The sequence below is a fragment of the Glossina fuscipes genome, unplaced genomic scaffold (genome assembly GCF_014805625.2).
Source record: "Glossina fuscipes isolate IAEA_lab_2018 unplaced genomic scaffold, Yale_Gfus_2 262, whole genome shotgun sequence".
Lineage (NCBI taxonomy): Eukaryota > Metazoa > Arthropoda > Insecta > Diptera > Glossinidae > Glossina > Glossina fuscipes.
Window position 1 is genome coordinate 605,862 of NW_023998605.1, and position 20,435 is coordinate 626,296.

Below are 20,435 nucleotides of genomic sequence, written 5' to 3' on the forward strand. Positions count from 1 at the left end.
CGGTAACGTATAAAAATGTCAAATTTAATGTGTGGGATGTGGATGGTCATGGTAAGATTAGTCCATTTTGGCGGCATTTTAACACAGCTGAAGCGAAGTACAAAAAAATGTATCTTTTATAAATGAAAAATTAAACATTTTTTTTTTACTTATGTTTTAGGCACCCAAGACCGATTGAGAAGATAATCTACAACAAAAGAGTGTTTAATCCAAAAAGATGTTTTGGTACTATAAATGAAGATGACGTACCGCCGGAAATAAAGGGAATTAATTAGAATTGAATGAATAAAATACTTAAAAATCTTTGAGCATTTTAGTAAACTAAGTTCTAGTTTTACGGTGCTGTTATTCATTTATTATCATTTAACAGAATTGGTACAGTGCTTTTCCACCATTTATTCATTTAGCAGAATTGGTGGCTTTTCACCATTTATTCTTTCCTAATTTATTTTAATTATTCAATAAATGAAACAACCTTACACAAACAACCGACCAACGTCATTTACAAATGACTTTTCGAGTTCTTTCTTTGATAGATTTTTATAAAGTCTTTCACTGATGCTCTGAACCGAAAGTTGTCTAAAAAATCCTACTCTCCTAATCGTTGGTGGAACACCGCATGCAATCGATTCTTCGTCAAAGTTAGACTCGCTCTAAACAAATGCAAAAGATCTCCTTGTAGTATCTATTTCAAATTTTTGGCCGGTATTAGAAAAAAAATATATACTTATATTTTCAGACTAGAAAAGCGTAAAGATTGGAAAAAATTTCGTGAAAATGTCAATAGTGACATGTCAACCTTAGACCTTTGGCGTACTCTCAGAATTTTTGGAGGTATCACTTCCTCCCGTTGTTCCATTCGCTCACAACTCTTAAACTAGTTCTATGACAAACTTGCTAGGCCTTCTTGTCCTCCGTTTCGCTCGATGAGGAACCTGACAATTTTTTCTTAAACGACATATCTCTCTCCGAGCTCGATGAAGTTATTAATCTCTCAAAAGACCCGGCTCCGGGCTTAGATGGTATTCGTAACAATCACCTTAGAATCTTAAATACTGAAAGTAGATTAATCTAAAAGAATTTTCAAATCTTCACTGTAAGAAAAAAGAATAACTCGCCAGTTAATCTTACTTCCTACAGAGATATTGCTTTAGTTTTCATCCTTAAAAAATTTTTTGAGAAAGTGTTATACTCACGTCTTGAATGGTATCTTGAGTCCAACATATCTTCAACAATCTTCAATTTGGTTTCGCACATTACAGATCCGCCTAAGACGTCATTTTGCGGTCAGCAATAAGTTCGGCGTTTGCTAAGAACCACATTCTCATCGCCTGCTTTCTGAACATGACCTCAGTGTTTGATTCTGTCAATATCAACATCTTAAAACCTATCCTTTCCTCTTTAAAAATCTCCACCAAATTCTGTAATTTGTTGTATAACCTCTTTCTCTATAAGAATATGTTAATTAACAATGATGATATTTTTGTACAAAGAACATCTTTTTTAGAACATCTTAAAACATCTCAATCCTGCTCTATACTGACAATCTTATCAATTTTTAGTTCAAACTCTGATCCAACTCTGATTTGTGTAGGCGCAATTTACAATCTGCCCTCAACATTGTTTTCTTTCGTCTTGAATTATTTTAGGTTACACTTTCACTCAATAAGATTAAATGCTTAGTCTTTTCAAAAAATCAGAAGAGATTCCATGGTCACTCCTTTGCTCATCTATGCTTCTTCTGTTCAATTTGTTAAAACATTTGACTTTTTAGGCTTTGTTTTACACTCGAAACTTTCCCCAAGAGCTTACATTGACAAAACCGCCAATGTTTTAATGTATTGAAATCCATTTGTGGTATTTCTTGGTGCTCCGATCCTTCTTGGCTGATTAAAATGTTACCACTTCTGTTCGCCACTTCGCAATTTGAGTATATATGACATTCGTGACCACACCATCCTTGAGATTTAGCATTCTCGCAGTTTGACACCTTGCGCCGCAGTATTTTCTCTTTTTCAACCATTCAATAAAACATATAAGCTTTTAATGTCAATTTATGAAACTATTCTCTTTTACACTTTCTTACTCTCACACCCATCAATTCGTTTATATAATTTTTTATATTCATATACCACATTACATCTTACACATCGGAATTTACTCCTCGCTCTTTTATTCTATCCTACGTGACAAGCGACTAATATGCGTATTTTAATAAATAACAATAACATTGCGGACGTATAACATGCAAAACTAACAAAATTTTTAATCAAATAAACGCTAAAATTAATAAATAATTACGTCGCCCCAACTTTACTACTGCCTAAACAAAGAATTCTGTGTACATAATGGGCCTTTTTTACAAATGCTAGCCAATTTTCGGTTAATTTGCTGAATAACAGAAGAAGAAGACAAACATACGGGTACTCCCGGTCTGTTAAATTTAGTATTTGTTCTAATCTGTACACCACCTATTGATTCTACAGCTGTTTCTATTTCTAATGTATATACCACCCATTCATTTGTAAACATTCATACAGGTTTTTATTTCTAATCTGTATACCACCCAATGATTCTACAGCTGTTTTTATTTCTAATCTGTATATCATCCATTGATTTATAAACATTCATACAGGTGTTTTTACATACCACCCATTGAACATTCCTATTTGTGACTGAATAGGTTTGTTTGAAATAGTCTTCATTCTATTTTCTTATTAATTCTGTAGAGATATGTTGTGCTTTCAAGCAATTATACCGTTCGGGGACTTTTTATAAAAAGAACATTTGTTTTCCATTTTTTATATCACATATAGTTTATACCATATCGTAGTTTTAGAAATCTTCTACAAATTGTACACAATATGCCGAGCCATTACTTTGTAGAAAACAGCAGTTTACAAATCGTATGAACTTAAAAACATGAAAACTGATGTTTCTTATTTCTATATGTGCTTATCTATATATAACATTTTTAATATATCTGCTTATGTTCAAAATCTTAAAACTCGAATAAAATTAAGCTAAACGTGGAAGGTTAGATGAAATATGAGTTTATCTAAAATTGTTGAGATAGAGGGTTTTTTCTTTTTTGCTCTAAACGTTGCACATATATGTGTATCTACGATCTATATATTTAGATGCGTCTGTTTTTTAGTAATGTTTTAGCAGGCAATCATATGTACATATTGCTAATTGTGCTTTTTTCTCCTGAACCGCGCACCTATTTTTCCAAAAACATATTTATTAGTAGCCTTGTTTTACTAAACTTAACTTAAAATATTTTCTTAGACGTTCTTTCCTAAACATATTATGTCATGTTATGTATGTTATGTTTGGACGTAAAGTTTTCCTTTTTGTTTCTCTTAGAATGTCTCTGCTCTTAAGAATATTTCCTGACCAAATAAAATTTCATTTTGCATCTAAAAGTAAAAAAAGTCCTTACATACTTCGATTTTTTTTTGCAAATCATAAAAATAAAATTAACTGATTTAAGAACTGTTCAAATGATTAGAGAGAATGTAGAATGTCAAAATATCAACAAACGTATATATAAAAAGTATTAATCATTATTCAATGTAAACCAATATTTTAGGCTACTTCACTTGGTTTTTACTCATCTTCAACCTCTGTAATTATTTCATTTTTAATTGAAGTCTCTTTCTTCATCAACAGTTGATTGTAATGCTGTAGTAAAAATAAAAATTACATTAATATTATATTAATATTGTTGTTATGCACTATGAACAATATGGTTTCTCTCTAAATATTTTTAACTGAGATTCTACCTATTATTGACTGATTATTTTTAATAGAGATTCTGCTTATTATTATCAAAGAATCCTGAAAATGGATTCAATTTGATGGGCAACTCTAGACGTTTAACAGAAAACTATGAACACATGAATTACGTTATTCTTCTTCATGACAAAGTTCAAATACGGTAAAAAATTGAAAAACAACAACAAGAAGAAAAGCACCAAAATAGGTGAGAAGACATATTGAAGAGTAATAAAAAGAGGTGCAGTAATCACAAATGTTGTTGACGGGTTAGATTGTAAACGACGATTGGTTTCACAGAAAATTGAAAATTTTATTTATGCTGCGTTTGTTTTTGATTTCGAATAAATCGGATAATCACCCAAAACAAATAAAAATATTACTGCGAATGATTTGTCGCTAATATCATGATGGAATGCTGGGCCTTTGATGATTAGTTTGTGCGAATGGTACTTTTGTAAGTTTGCTCCTCATCGGAAGCATCTAGCAAAAGCCATGGCGAATAAAACCGTTTTGGATAATTGAATTAATTTCCATCTTCTGGCGTTCAAGATATTGTTCTTTGTTAGTTATAAATTTATTTTAAGACAGCATGTGGCGAACAATTTTTATCATTTTCATTGCAATGGACTTAACACGAAAGGAAAGATTCAGAATGTTCGAAATGCTGACCGCACTTGCTATTATATGTGTTACTTGACAGTCAATAAAATACTGGATGATTGCCATCCTTCTTTCCTTAAAGTTAAATTAAATAGCAGAATATTTACATTTTTTTATAAACTACTTACGTCTTGATTTAATATACGTATAATACGATGTTGTACTTTGGGAGCTAATTGACAGCTGGCTTGTTCTAAATCGTCCAGGGAAGCTCGCCTTAACGTCTGTAAATTAAACTCATACACATGTTCTTCCATTTTATAAATGACTGACTGCACTCTTACTCTATTGTTAGATGTACTTGCTAAGTCTGTAGATTTAACCTGCTGATGGCCTACGGATAGCTTACGTATTGGCGATGGGCCATCCAAATCAAGATTATCTAACATTTGTACCATGCTATGCCGTCGGGATAATGCTACTAACGACTGTCGATGTTTAGTGTGGTGACCACTTTTCCCGGTGCGCATATTAATCGCTTTGAAATGATTCTGTACTGTTAAACCCAATTCCGGACATGAATCGTCATCCATCTAAAATAAAAAAAGATTTTACTCGATCCAAACGGTCAAGCGAAAAGGTCTTACCAACACTTTCGCTTCCTTAAACATGGTAAAACCATCACAGCCATTATAGAGATAGCTCTTAATACAAGCTTTGTATGTTTGTTCCATGTTCAGGTACTCGTCACCTATTTGTATTAACTGAGGGTCAACCCTGTGACCTGTAGGTTTGCTTGGATCAAATGCAAAAGTTACTCCAGATACTTGAGGAAAGCGTCCCTCTAATTTGGGGTAACCAGATACAGCATTTTCCAAAGATTCATGCAGACAGCGGCCCGTTATTTCAATCAACACTAAAGGATCGCGCATGGGTATTATGTTCACTAAATCTCGCATAGTAAAAGGTCCAGCTGGATGTATTTGATCGGAACGAAAGGTGCCCGAATTTATAATAACGATATCAGCTCCGGTGGCAGCTAATACGACGTCACACACCCAATCACCCAAATTGGTTTCCTGCGTACGTACAGCCGCAAAGCGCCCGTCTAGTTCTACAGTGAAAGTACCCAATATTTCAGTCATTTTGACTTCTATAAGATCGGAGTATTTAGCCAATTCATCCTTGAGTTCGGTATCTTCCGGAAATTCGGATGTGACATCTACGGCTTCCACATCTACTGTGATTTTTCCTTTGTCGTTTCTTTTAGGAAGCAGTGTTATTTTTGAAAATTGCTTAAAATCTGTGCCTGATTTAATGATTTTGACGCCATTAACTTCTTTGGTTTCATATACGTGATCGTGACCGCCCAAAATCAAGTCAATATTTGGGCAATTTTCAGCTAAATTGATGTCATTGGGAGTTCGCATATGAGTGAGAGCTATTATAAGTTCACATCCTTCATTACGCAATTCGGCAGCTAATTTAATACCAGCGTCCACGTAGTCTATAAATGTAACTTCTTTCGGATCGATCGTAGGCAATGTTTCCAGCCATTCTTTTTCCACCAAGCCAATTAAACCAATCGATATGTGATTATGAAAAATGAAATGCGAGATTTTACCACCACCAAGCGGTCGGCCTGTTTCGTTATCCACAACATTTGACATTAACCAGGGAAAATTGGTCTGTTTTATTAAGTCAACAAGCACATCCAACCCGTGGTCAAAATCATGGTTGCCAAATACTGCGCAATGTGTACCCAAAGCGTTCAATACGGGAATCATTTGTTCACCCTGTGTAAACGTACTTACTATGAAAGAAAGTAGAATTGGAAACTTGGCAAATGGTTAATATTTCATAGTGTTTCGCTTACACATGCTAGGTGAAAATATGTCGCCGCTAAACAAAACCAAAGGATTTTCATCTTTAAATGTTTTCATAGCTGTACAAAACCTTGCTGCCCCTCCAATAGGTTCCACTTCAGTGGTAGTGTCGACATTATAAACATCATTATAATGTAATATTGTCAAGGGCTTATTATATGATTCCATTTTCATTAGAATTCTCGATTTTTCTAATTGTGATATAACTGACACAGAGCGATGATAGTCAGCTACGAAATTATCTATATCACGGCTTCTGGCTCGGGGACTCTGTGGGTGACTTCGTGAGTGTGAGTGATGTCGTCGTCCGGGATTTTCATGTGATTTCAATTCTGATTGATCCTCGAATGAGACTAAAGTTGCTTGTTCATTCAAATCGAACTCATGCGATAGGAAGTTCGGATCTGAATTTTTTATCTGGGTGGCTGCCCGCTTTCCAGCTTCGCGTATCTCTATGGATGCCTACAATAAAGAAATGATTAAGACTTTTGTTAAAAAAAAAATGGAAGCGGGCGTGCACGTAATCTAAACAATCATTAAGTATTGAAACGAAAAAATTTGTCCACGCAAAAATAAAGACCCTATCTATTTAGTTTAATAAATTATGGAAGCAAAAAGCGGAAAACAATACTTCGAGTTTCCCCAATTTATAATTAAATATATTACTAACTGAAATTATAATAATAAATGAAAATATTATAGAATGAGTAAGCAACCCAAAAGAGAGAAAAGAGAAATCTTAAAGTAAAACGTTTTACAACACTGACAGATATAATATTTGAGCTTAAACCTGTTTCAACCATCCAACAACATTACGCAGTCCTTTAGTAACTTCGATTGATTCATGTGCTGTTGCCGGACTATTTTCAATAATTTCAACCAGTTTTTTACGCATTCCCGTGTGTGAAGTTGTTATGCCAGCCATGGTTATATTGCTGTATTGAAATTTTTGAAAGTTTTTGAGAGAAACATAAATGAAAAGAAAAATAAATGAAAAGAAAACATTCAATCATCATAAACTTGAACACTGCAGCATACATAAATAATTTTCAAAGAAGACTTGTAACGTCCGCGAACAAAGGCAGGGAGGGGGTCTGTCGGTCTGCTTTTGCCACGAGTGTAGTAATAACGGCATCCCGTTATGCAAAATCGCGTGATCACAAGAATAGCGGCTTGCCGCTATGCGAGAAGAAGAAAAAAAAGAGCAGAAAAAAGAAGGATAGGAGAGTTTTGCAGTCAGTCAGTTTATGATCTTAAGGAGAGAAAGTCGAGTGGTAGTGGCCGAAGTACATTTGTTTTAAAAGGGGATTTTGCTAATGAATACTAATTTGTTAACATTGCAAAATAAAAAGAATTCAAGGCCTGCTAGTTAAACATACACAAATATTACTATGGATATGAACAAATTTTTATATAAATAATCGCGTCAATACCAAAGTATTGATAAGCAAAATTTAACTAAAAAGTAGAAACATCAGAAAGCTAAAGAAACGCATTAAGGTGACGTTAAAAAATATTGGCGTGCACTAGAGAAAACTTTTAAAAAGAAAGAAAAATTTAAAGATTTCCTACCTTTTTTGTTTGAATGAAAAAATAAACAAATGAAAACTAGTAAATGTTAGGATTGTGAATTTTAACATGGTGCGTTTGGTTTCGCAATCGATAAGCGGTTGTCAGGCGTACCGGTTCAGTTGAAAATACCGTTTTCGGTTGGAATACTTTATAAGAAAAATTTAAAAAGAAAAAATGACATGTGTAGATGTGTGGATGTAATTGCAAATATTAGATGGCTTTTGTACCATTATTCAGCCATCAAATGGATTACCTATGTACGTGATGAAAGAAATAAATAATACGTATATTTATATAGAGACATATAAATAAGTTAAATATACATACACTTATGTACAACCAACAGCAAAAAGTGAACCTTTTGTTCTACATAAAGAGGCTCTTATAGCATTAACGAGAAACAAAACAAAACTGAAACAAAACAAAAAGCAAATGAATACAAAGACAGTAATTTTATTTCTCTAAATAAATGAAAGAGGTTTTCTGAGCACCTAATGTTGAGAAATGTGAAAAAGTTGCTTTGTAAAATTGTCAAAATTAATAATAAACCAACAAACAGTGAAAATAAGATATTTGCAGTTTTTATTACAACGGTTTGCTAGAAGTACGTATGTAAAAAGGAAAACAAAGGTATCAGTAAAATTGCCAATGAAGTGGATCAAGAAATGAAGAAGTAAAAGATTCCAAAGAAATTAATTCAGTCCTCAATGTGAGAAAATATGAAAATACGTAACGTTCGGGAAAGAGTGTTGATGAATTAATTCTTGAGCAAACGTGGAAAAATTCGGTTTAACCAAAGGATAGTTTTAAAGGAAAAGTTGGAAGTTGTTTAACATTTAATAAAACTGCTTATGCCCACACCAGTTGCCGTGGCTACCACTGAAGAAGGTGCTTAATCGAGAAAGGATTAAATGGCGCAGCGGTTCTGTTCGTTTGGACAAAAGGCGGTAAGGGTGGCGCTGCCACGAGATAAGAAAATCATTTTGCTACGGCATCTCGTCCTAGGTATTCTTAGGTAAGAATTAATTTAAGTCCAAATGTACACACGCTACCGCTGTAGCGGTAGTACCAGGGGAGGTGCGCGCGTGAGAGGAGGTAGAGAGACTGTAGACAGATGCCGACGGACTAAAGAGAGACCAGCTGTCGAAGTACAGAACAGACAACATAACATACGTGAAGTGTCGATGTATTTATTTGGAATAGTTATATATTTTTTTTTTTGTTACAATGAATAACCATATTTCCATACAGCATTTAATAACTTTCAATTTTAATTGCCCATACAAGTTGGCCGCGTTGTCAAAAAAAAAAGGAACATAAGAATGGCGTCCAACGTGGGGCCCCTTTCTTTTTTATTCCAAACTTTACTAAACGACTGCACACGTCTGCAACGCTGGTGAATGGCGCCCGACGGTAGCCACGGAGCATTTATTTCTTTTATTTCCTTTTATGGTAATTTTCGGTAACGTTGGCCGAATAACTCTACATAATATTGCGCCCAACGACACTCGAACCGGAGAATTCTTTTCAAATCCTTTCGCTTCAAGGGAATTTCCCAGGTAGTAATATCAAATTTTTTTGAATTGTTTTCACTTTCGATATAAGTGGGTCGCTACGTCCAGTGGCGCCCAACGTAAGTCAAACCGGGTGTTTTAATAGTTCTAATTTTTATTTTGAATAAAAGTTGATTGCGTTCCGAATAATAACGCCCAACATAAGTCTCATCACTCTACAGGCTGCAATCCGATAGTTAGCAAGTCTACTTCGCATATGATGTTTAAAAACAATGCACTAACAATGTAGTTTTCCTCTCCTAACAAGGACTTTTTAGATGATTTTCGAAAAAGTTTCACACAGATTGTATCCAACATTTACGCTAATATTCAAGTTCCTTTTTTGCTTGTTAAAATAACTTAACAACTCTAAATTTAGTTGACTACCAATGGTTTTATTCATTTAATGGGAGGATGTGGCAGAAAAGATTTTAGTTATTCATCGCTGTTATTATTATAGCGGCTCGCACTGTCAAACGTCAGTTGCAAAAATTGCGAAGTGCAAAAACTGTGCTTTGAGCGAAACCGGAATTCCGATAGAGTACGTGGAAATGTGCACTACTTTGCGAGCAAGTGTCCGGGCCTAGATCAATACTCCATGAAAACATTAGATGTAAGGTAACCAAAATATCGACAGGATTGGAAGTTACGTGAAACGGACGCACATGTCGTTGATGAGTTAGTTAGTAGATGCTTACATCTAAAAAAATCCACTTGTTTTACGCTTAAAGGAATAAACGGATGGATGAAATCTACCTGCCGAACGGGCGGGTCTTAAGCTCTGGGCCATTTCTAAATATCAATCATGTCTCTGTGCGTGATATTAACAATTCGACTTTCTGCAGGATTATAGTTGTAGCAATTATGACAAACAAATAAAACCGGTGTTACAAGTCTTTAACGGAATATAAGAATAAATGCTAGCTAGTGCTAAAAAAATTGGGTTTGCCAAATTGATCGGAGATGTGGAAATGTGTATTAATAACCAACTGATAGCTATGGCACGTAGGGAGAAAAGTCTGGAATAAAATGAGAAAAAGAGTGAAAAATTTAACAATAATGTATTGATAGCCAAAAATTACAACCCAATTTCGTACATTGTACTTTATACCTTTACGTACAATTACTTGAATTACATATATATATCTTAATTATAATAACCTACTTTCTTTCCAAACGCCAAAAGATTGACTGCGACTCACTTCGCTCTGCTGACAATGTTGCACGCCTGCAAGGATTACAGTGCGTAAATGATTTATTAAATTTGGTAAGATTCTGGATTCATTAATTTGCAACCACCTTTAATTATTAACAGCAAAAGCAAAAAAAGGGTGAAAACTAAGACTTCCCTGGATACAGCCGTAGTTCCGAATCGTATACAGATTTCTAAAATCCGACGCATTGACCACGGTAGGTTAAAGCTAGTAAATTCTTGACCCTCGGGTTACGCCTTCAACTCTAAATTGATTTTCTTGGAATTTACTTGAGTTTCTCTTATCTCTATAAACTATGTCTAATTTCTACTAACAGGGCTATTTGACCTGCTTCTTTATATATAGAAATCAATGGAGGAACCCACAAATAGGCATTTCTGAGTAATGGCAATCTTAACTCACCAAGACCCACAAAGTCTACATTAAGTTGGAATTATAGAGCCAGTATGATGGCAACCTTGATGCATTGGACGAATTCGTTCTGAAGTTCTAGCAATTATTATCTGGGTAAGGCGGAAGAAACAATATAACGAGGCAGTGACATTTCTTAGTTAAAAGTAATCACAACGGACGAAGTATGGCAGAGTGTGGATTGCATCAAGTCTAATGCAGTCGACCTTGACAATATCAGCAATACTGTTTTAAAATCCTAGTGCAATTTTATCATTGACGTTACTTGATAATATAATTCCAACTTTCGGTTTATAAAAAAATTGTGATAATAACTCCTACTGAAACGAAATCGAAGCGATTTTTTCCGAAGACTTTCGCCTTGTCAGCATTCTTCTTGCTTATAGGAACTGATGAATCAGGGTTGCACTCGAATTGTAATTCTGTGCCCTAACGAATCAAAAACGTAGGTTTTTGCTAGGTATTTGCTTTATAGTGAGTTTGAATCGCGGATTCTATTGAATTATGCAAACGCCATTGTTCAATTTTAACCTGCTAATCTACCGCTGCTGCTTCTTTGTAAAAATGCAAATGATGTTTATAGTTTGCGTACTTTATCGGACTCGCTATATTCCATTAAAACTACTTCTTTTAATATTCCTCATACTTACAGTTTCGCATCTTTTCAATGCCGTGATGATCAACCAACCGACCAAATTACAAAAGATGAAGTGCTTCTAAAGAAAGAGGAAAATGCCAAAAATTTATGAGACTTATGAGAAGATGACATATCAAATGAAATAATCAGCTTAGAACAAATGAAAAAGCGTACCAGAAATTAAGTAATATTCAAGAAGCACTTGATTCAATGCCATATGTTTGTTACAAGCCTTGCGAGTACACAAAGTAAATAATTGAGTTTTTAGACCATACTATAGGTCGACGTCTACCTGTGTACTGGTAAGGAAGCAAGTAACTGATTCCCAATCCAAAATGGAATATTCCAAGACGATGTATTGAATTCACAGTGGTCTTGCTAAGAATTGAAAATCCTCAGTAAGCATGTAAATAAGATGAAAAACGAGAAAGAGTACCGGATAAAAGGCAGGGACATCGAACCATTAACGTCTTATTGTACATGGATGAAAGCTATATTCCCCCAACACAGAAAGGATACATGGAATTGTAAGAATGATCTCAGTGAAGACGGAGGCTCACTTCCCTTAAAGAAAGTTCAAAATATTTGGGGTTCCGAAAGGTATGCTGGCGTAGAAAATTAAGGAAAAAATTAGATTCGCATTTGAAGAAAAGTAACGATAAGTGAAATCAAGTTCAACTTAAAATGCAAATGTAACGCTATTAATACTTGGGCTACACTATTGTACGTATACTTCTTTGGGGCAGTGAAATGGAACAGTACGGGCCTAGATGACGCAAAGAGAGAAATAACCACCACCATGTAGAAGTACAACCTACATCACCCACTCAGCGCTAAAGATGCCAACGAACGTGTTAACCAACCAACATATGTTATGTAATTGCACGTAAAAAAAATTTTGACGGACACCATTCGAATGAAGTCGGGAAGAATATAATATAGTATATATCAAGGGTTAATAAGAGGGAAGTGGTTTATTGAGGTGGAAGGATTTAGTTTTGCTGTATAGAATTAAGTAACATGCGTATGATGTTACCAAAAACATGTAATGAGTCAAGAAATAGAAATGGACGAAAATTCAGAAGTGGTACAGCAACGATAGATTACATCACAGTAGCTAGGACACAACCAGGTGTATAAAATAGTGCATCAAGCACTGGCGGAGAAACACAATTTATGAAATACATTTATTTATTTATTCTACTTATACTAGAAACTCAACTAAACAAATAACAGTCGAGTTCAATTGGCTCTTAATGCAAAACTTATATTAATTAATAATAAAATTTAGTATAAGTATAATAAAACAAATAAGAAGAAAAAAAAAAGAAAAGAAAGCATGTACACTATCAGCATAGGGACACACTTACAACCAGTGCAGGACGTAACGATTTTTTAGGATAAAAGCTAATTTAAATACGACATAGGTAAATCGCGCGTATTAAGCAATGTTGCTTTAATGGACTTTAAAGAGTCCGATAACGAGAATAAGTGGTAGACGTCATTTAGTTTCTTGCAAACGACTCTGAGCGGATTGAACAGCTCATAATTAAACTTACACTGACTAAGCTTAACCAAGATAAAGTGCCTGGAGAAGCGATTAGGGACATTAAAGCTTATTTCACCAAGTAATGAAGGCGAGTCAGTGGCACCATTTATTACTTTAATTAGAAAGGAAACGCCAAGAACAAATCTATGTTTCTCAAGAGACGGTAGGGACAGCGGAAGCAACCTATTTTCATACGGAGGAAGAGAGGCAAGCGGATCCCAACCCAAATTTCTAAGGGCAAACAGCAAGAATTGCTTTTGAACAGATTCGATTGAATCTACGTAGCACCTATATAAAGGAGACCACACAACTGAGGCATACTCGAGTATGGGTCTAACCAAACACCTGTACAGCCTTTTCGTAATGTAGGGATCATCAAGGTCTTTGGACCACCTTTTTATAAAACCAAGCGCGGACGTAGCTTTGCTAATCGAGAGCTCAATATGCAAGTTAAAACGTAACCTATGGTCAAATAGAACGCCTAAATCTGTGATCGAATCGACATCCCCCAACTTATGCGAATCTATGAAATACTGAGTAACGAATGACTTTCTTCTTGAGAATGAAAGCTTCTTACATTTACTCAGATTTAGTTTCAGCAGATTCAAAGAGCACCATGCAACAAAATTATCCAAATCACCTTGAAGCTGATGTGATTGCGATTCAACAGAGAAGGAAGAAAACAGTTTCACATCATCAGCATACATTAAGATCTGGCTGGAATTAACCACCGATGGGAGATCGTTAATGTATAAACTAAATAAAATGGGACGTAAGTGACTTCTCATATTGTGCTTTTGTCCGTTAGTCTGCTAATATACATCTGTTGGTCCGTTACGTCATAGTTACATTCCTACGCGCGCAGACATTTATATGATTTATTTCTTACTTGCTGTGGTTATCTATTGCCAATTGACGCAATCTTGTGGTTCCTTGCATTTTATAAATCCTTTTATATGTTTTCTTTCAGATTAACCCCCTTTATTGACACCAATATTTGCTTGTTCTTCTGCTTATGTGTATATCCCAGTTTTTAGAAACTCATTGATTTTAGTTGTAATGTACATTTATTTAGCTTTAAGTTTCATCATAAGAAATTTTTAATACTAGATTCTTGTTAATTACTAATTTTGTTTAGTTGAATTTGAGTGTTAATTCCCACTTTTAATCGTGCGTTTTTATTTAGGCTTAAGTTTTAATTTCCAATAATGTGTTCTCACTTGATGTTGAGTTTTAATGTCAACTTTTTACAATCTTTTCTTTCATTCTTTCTTTCTGATGTTTAAAATTTAAAAAAAAAGTATACGCAAAATCATTTTAATTACAGGACATTTATTCAACCAACTTATACAACCTCATTCACGAATTAACTTAATGTATTCAAATTTAATTTAATTTTTGATAATTATTTTGTCAATTTTATAATAAGCAACACCTCTGAGCACTTTGAGTATTTTCGTTGATCTTCTTTTTCTTTCCCCTCTTGAAGGTAATTTTATCGCCAGACAGACTTCGGACTTTGTTCCCTTTTCATAATTCTCTTTCTAAATAGTTCGACAATGTGAGCGAAGAATTGTGAAAAGAGATCTTAGCTAACGCAAGTTCGTTATTATGAATAACGCTACTTTTTTTGTGAAAAGGAAGGACATATCCGACCGACGGAAATCCCCTTCAGGTATACTCGCGGACGTTACACACTGTAAACTAGTAAATACATAAAAGCTTAAAGATTAGATAGCAAATACAACTTGATTTCGTTTCGTCCTTTATTTCACATTGAAGAATCCTAAATTTTCAAATATATTCGGCACATTAACTTATCTTTTTACAACACAGCCCTGTATTTGCCCACAAATATATTTAAAATATCTTATGGAATTTTCGACATCTCACGTGACTTATTTTACGATGCGTTTTATTTGTTTATTGGTTCCCCAAAATATATGCCAGCCCAACCATTTCTTTAGTTAAGCATACTACATTATGATTATGCCAAATGATTATACAATGAATAAATAAATGAACTTCACATATTAAATTTCACCATTAAGCCCAGTTTGCGTAAGTTTCATTTTTTTATTTCCTCATTCACTTTATCAAAAATTAGGTTTTCGATATCTAACTTATGTTTATTTTCACAATATTCTGCTACGCGTGTTTTGTACTGGTACCGATATATATCAAAAAATTCGTATTTGGGGGTTTGTAAATGTAATCTGCATGCCATATAATTTTTGTGTTGTACGAAAGTTTTGGACAGACTGGCTATAGCAAAGTCTATTTTTTTCCTGAAAGTCGAAAGTTTTTCAAAAACGTTTAGTATCTATTGAAAAATACCGTCGCTGCTGATCCTTTGCTTGCTTCGTTATGGACGTTTCAGAAGGGCCTGCTTCATCATCGCAGTCGTGCTCGTGTACACACTATTTCTTAAAAAAGATGAGCAATTTTCCGAAAAAGAGTAGCAAGCTATCCGGGTTTAATTTTTCGGACAAAATAAAAATAATATTTCCATTTATATTAAAAATATCTCTGGAAGATATCATAGCTATTGTCATTACCAAGCGTTCAATTATTTTCACTATGTTTTTATCATTCGCTATGAGAGCTTTTAACTATTCCTATGCACCCAATAATTTTGATTTCTTTTCATTTATTTTTTCGCAAGAAAACTCGCGAACAAGTTTGTTGTTTAAATTTAAAGCACATAATTCAATGAAAAAATTGCTCAGAATTTTCTTTTCCTTTGTTGTAGAATAATTTGAATAGTAGCAGCAGTAGTCTTGCTCAGATCGGGACTGGTTGCGGAGCACTCGTCGTTTCTATGGCATTGGAAGGCACGAGCCTCAAAAGTTAGGTAAAAATTCAATCTTTACGTTGTGCTTTTGTTGGTTATAGATACTTTTGGTACAGAGCACTATTCATAAGAAAGCTGAACAACTTTTAGTTAATTGCGGTCTGATAGCCTTGCAACGTCCGCTTGTATTTGAAGGTAGGGGTACCGTCGGTCTGCTTCGCCCACTGGTCAATCCCAATAGAGTAGGTAAAACCATAAAAACGGCCTATCGTTATGAAAAAGACTTTATTCATAACTCTCTCCCTCCTCCTCCTAAGTTCGACTATATGATTTGACAATGTTTCGGTTGTTTCTGCTGTCTCGTCATGTAGAGAGGGGATTTGGTTGGACAAAGTGAGGAGTCGGATTGCATTATTCAAACGAAATGATTGGTTCTATGATAATAATAAAAGAAAACGCAAAGAAAATAATACTGAAAGAAAAAAAAGTTTAAAATTTATAGAAAAGTTTAATAAAATATTTTCATAAACAAAATCTAGATATTATAGTTTTTAAATATGTGTCTATCGGATATCAGTGAATTGAAATCGAACGAATAAGAAATGTTTCGTGATGTTGTTGGCGTAAAAACGATCAACACGTCGCTCGTGTACTTGCTTTTGCTTAATTTAGCGTTAAATTATTTATACAGAATACAATAATATAGGAAAAATATGAAACAAAACCAGAAATACAAGAAACTTCTTTAATGTTCGTTCAAAAATTTACACAAAATCCTTTTTACGATGAAGCCATGAAAACCTATTTGGACGGGCATTGCTATGAAAGTAAAATTGGTCTTTCGTAAGAAATACTCTTAAGAAAGTACAGTTAAAATTGAAAAAATTGCAAACTTATTTTCTGTACATTAAATAACAATTTTCAATTTATTATTGTTGAAATTGAAATTTAAGTTTAAATTGCAATATATGAAATTGTTATTATCTTTTAAGTAATTGTTAATATTTATAAAAGGTATGTACAGATGTACATATATATATATGTAAGCATATATAAGTTTTTATATATAATAAGAGTACATTATATATATATATATCATTATTCATATGCGGCCTAGAAGAAAAGAGTTTTTACTTTTTCCACCTTTTTTCGAAAGCACAGAAAAATATGCTCTTTTCGAACCATCCGGAGGCATATCAAGCTAACTGTTATGACAGGGTTTGCTACAAGGAGGACATTCTAGATTATCAATCACGTATATTATGATGCATTCCTTGATTACGTGAAGTGATGAGTAAGGTTCCAAGAACATGATACTTTTGTAATCGCAACGCATGACGTGTCAAGCAATCATTTGCTACCTCTGACTGAGTATCACTATCTCCTGTATGAATGTGTCATACGATATATCATTGATCCTCCGTCTATGATCTATGATAAGCACATAAACTTGCGTGATCTATTGAGAATTTTATATTTTGACTCTCGGACACTCGTCAGACATTTACACCTAAAGGAATAGCACGTACTTACCCTTTAACGAACACACCATCTAATTCAAATCATCCAGATTCCGGCAATGATATGTTCTAGCTGTTGTTATTGTATATTGTAGCGTATTTAATAAAAAAAAACCGAGCAGGGAGAGAATATAATTGTTGTTTGTCGCGTTTTAGATGAAAATTAAATTTATATTCGATTTAGACAAATATTTCGTTGCAGACAAAAATGTCAAGCTTCATCTTGTTCAAAAAAAAAAAAAAAATTATTTGGCTAAGCTTGAGTGACAAACTAAGAATATGTCGTTTTGTTCATAGCCGATTACCTTGTTTCAAATCAATTATTATGTGTTTTTTCCTGCTACAACTATTCGGGTGTCTTAATTTTCTGCGTTATGCATACATGCAATAGTTGGATACTTAATGAAATGGCACCAACGGAAAACCAAGTATTTGTGATGAAGAATTTGACAATTGTATTTTTAAATTGCGATCAGAAATAATTACTTATATTTATAATTGTTTAAAAACGATATGAAGTTGATGTTGTTTAACATTGAATTCTTGTCTCACATTTTTGTTTTTATTTTTTTCGGAAAAATAAAATAAATATTTTCTGTGGTTTTGTGGCACATAATTGGCATATATTTGAAGAGAAATTACCTTTTGCTTATTTATGTCTTCCTTTTAGCCTTTTGGTAACACAAACTCAATTTTTTATTTTTTTAATAAATTTCATAATATCAACATTCTCCCATTTTTTCTACCGGAAAACGGGCAAAGCCAAAAACTAAAAAAAACTACGTCAAAGGACTATCTCTCGCCGTCAGGCCCTTGGCGCGTTGACTTAATAAACTAAGTAATGCCGGCTTGCATTTTTAGCAGATATAATTGGGTACATCATAACCACATATTGCAATTTACATTAATTTACTGTGCTTTATTAAGTAAAAAAAAAAAAAACAAAAATATAAATAAATAAATAATAAATAAAATTATAAGAATGTTTCTACGTTAATCAATGTATAATCTAAAGAGCATAATAAGAACCGCAAACCTTAATATGGCACCCGTAATTCCTCAAAGTAATCCCAATACAATGAATCCACAACTAGACGTTGCAGCGGCAGATATTGTCGCTAGGGTATTCAAAAACAATGTAATCGATTGGTAGAGGACGTTTATACCGCTAATTCTTCTATGCCAAGCAAAGATCAATAAATAGACGAGAGATATTCAGGGAACGTTACGGACCTAGATAAGCTACGATACGTAGTCCGACGCCTAGAAGACTTCTTAGTCAATCAGTCAATGTGTCATTCTGCATTATGCAGGCACCTTAGAATATCAGAAAACCACATTAGTACAAAGGCGTAATCTTATACAGGCGTTTTGCTAGCAACTACATTCCCACCTTTCTATGATAATCAATAATTTGGCCTGCATGAACGTCACCAGAGATGTCATGGATATTATGACCCAAAAATAGAGGGAAAAGCTTTGAATACCTTTCTCCGTGGTCTCAGGAGAGACCTTTCCCTTTTATTAGGAATGCAAGAACCCGCACGCCTTCCACGAGCACTTCACTTGTATCTTAAACTAGAGAACCAAAAGTAAAAGTCTCAACACGCGTGCACACATAAAATAATCAGAAAATAATCGCTCCCACTTCCAAGAAACTAAAGAACACCATTTGCAAGACCCAGTTATACGCAACCTCAATTTTACCCTCACGCTCCATTCTTACCATCTACAAGCCGGAATACTATTGTAGAAAATTTACAGCTGAGGTACGAGTTCCAAAAGTATCCATCAAACTCTAATAGGTAGAAATAACAATTTGCTGCAATAAACGCGTACAATCAATCTACCACCTATTATTCAACCAACCGGGGCCGTTCTATACAGTCAAGTGGGGTAAACTACATAAGCAGATCGCAATAATATGGTGACTTTGCTAACAAAAAATTGCCAGAACGAAGAAGTCAAGGACACCAAAGATTCCAAACCTGCTTCCATGTTAATACTTAGGAGGAAGAAACAGCGAGATACAACGAGGAAATCATATCTTTTTATGACGGAGAAGAGTGTGCGAATATTTAAACTAAAAGCAAAATACATTTACAAAGACACCCCGTAGGAAAACACCTCATACGAAAAGTGTTGCGATAGCATTAATTTTTTACTACCCACATCCTATGGAGTGGAAAGTGGAAAGATGAAGTGGAATCACAGGTTAAAGAAAAATTTGATCATTTTTATATTATTTTTATGCATTATTTATATGTATTGTAAAACCTTCAAATCACCCTAAAACTCACCCATGTAGTTAGTACGGAAAAGAAATCTAGAAATCTCTGACCGATATCCTATTCCGCAACTACACAAAGCTCTTGCACAACTAGACACAAAAAAAATTTCGTTCAGCTTGTAATGTCCGCGTAAATTTGAGGTGTAGGGGTTCGGTCTGCTTTGACTATTGCTCTATCCGAATAGAGTACATATATAATCATAATAAATGTCTACGGTCTATCATAGCTCTTTTTCCCTACATAACGCTATTAGGCGAGAGTGAACTATGAAAAGAGAAAATGTCCAAAGTCATAAACATGAAAATGTAGTTTCTCGAATGTTCGGAATTGTTTTGTTTTTTGAAAAAGGAGAGTTAAGCGACACAAATAGCAATAGGTTTGGAGAGTTAGTGATAGGAAATCAAAGAAAGCAGACGTTTTTTAAAGAGAGCGTCAAACAAACCTAACTCCATTCAAAAAATGCTTAAACTGTAACGGAGAAGAAAATATGTGAAAGCGTTGAGCTTTTACTTTAGTTTATTGCTATCGTCCTCTAGTTTTTGTGCAACTATTTTCATCCCATTTGGGAAAACATTTTTTTTTACGCTTTTATTAGTATCGTTTACAGCTATTATACAAAATAAAT

At 34.1% G+C, this 20,435-nt stretch overlaps 1 protein-coding gene and 1 long non-coding RNA gene across 5 annotated transcripts; one reads left to right on the forward strand and one right to left on the reverse strand.

The window, feature by feature from the left end:
* Positions 1 to 356: 356 nt before the first annotated feature.
* On the reverse strand, positions 357 to 7,563 carry LOC119642825 (mannosylglucosyl-3-phosphoglycerate phosphatase). 4 transcript variants are annotated; one of them, XR_005248128.1, is made up of 7 exons: positions 7,037 to 7,087; positions 6,260 to 6,731; positions 5,031 to 6,196; positions 4,728 to 4,976; positions 4,572 to 4,667; positions 1,197 to 3,687; positions 357 to 1,134 (listed from the first exon to the last, which is right to left on the reverse strand). XR_005248128.1 is itself a non-coding variant. In XM_038042104.1 (6 exons), the coding sequence occupies exons 1-6, from the start codon at positions 7,192 to 7,194 to the stop codon at positions 3,613 to 3,615; spliced, it is 2,193 nt and encodes a 730-aa protein (XP_037898032.1). In that variant the 5' UTR covers positions 7,195 to 7,563; the 3' UTR covers positions 357 to 3,612. The 4 variants fall into 4 exon arrangements, 3 of the variants coding, with proteins under 3 accessions (XP_037898032.1, XP_037898031.1, XP_037898030.1); XM_038042104.1 differs by having other exon boundaries at positions 357 to 3,687; positions 7,060 to 7,563; XM_038042103.1 differs by having other exon boundaries at positions 357 to 3,687.
* Positions 7,564 to 7,676: 113 nt separating this feature from the next.
* Positions 7,677 to 12,679, forward strand: LOC119642826. Its single transcript, XR_005248129.1, has 3 exons — positions 7,677 to 8,856; positions 10,581 to 10,661; positions 11,672 to 12,679. It is a non-coding gene; the product is annotated as an uncharacterized LOC119642826 (long non-coding RNA).
* Positions 12,680 to 20,435: the final 7,756 nt, after the last annotated feature.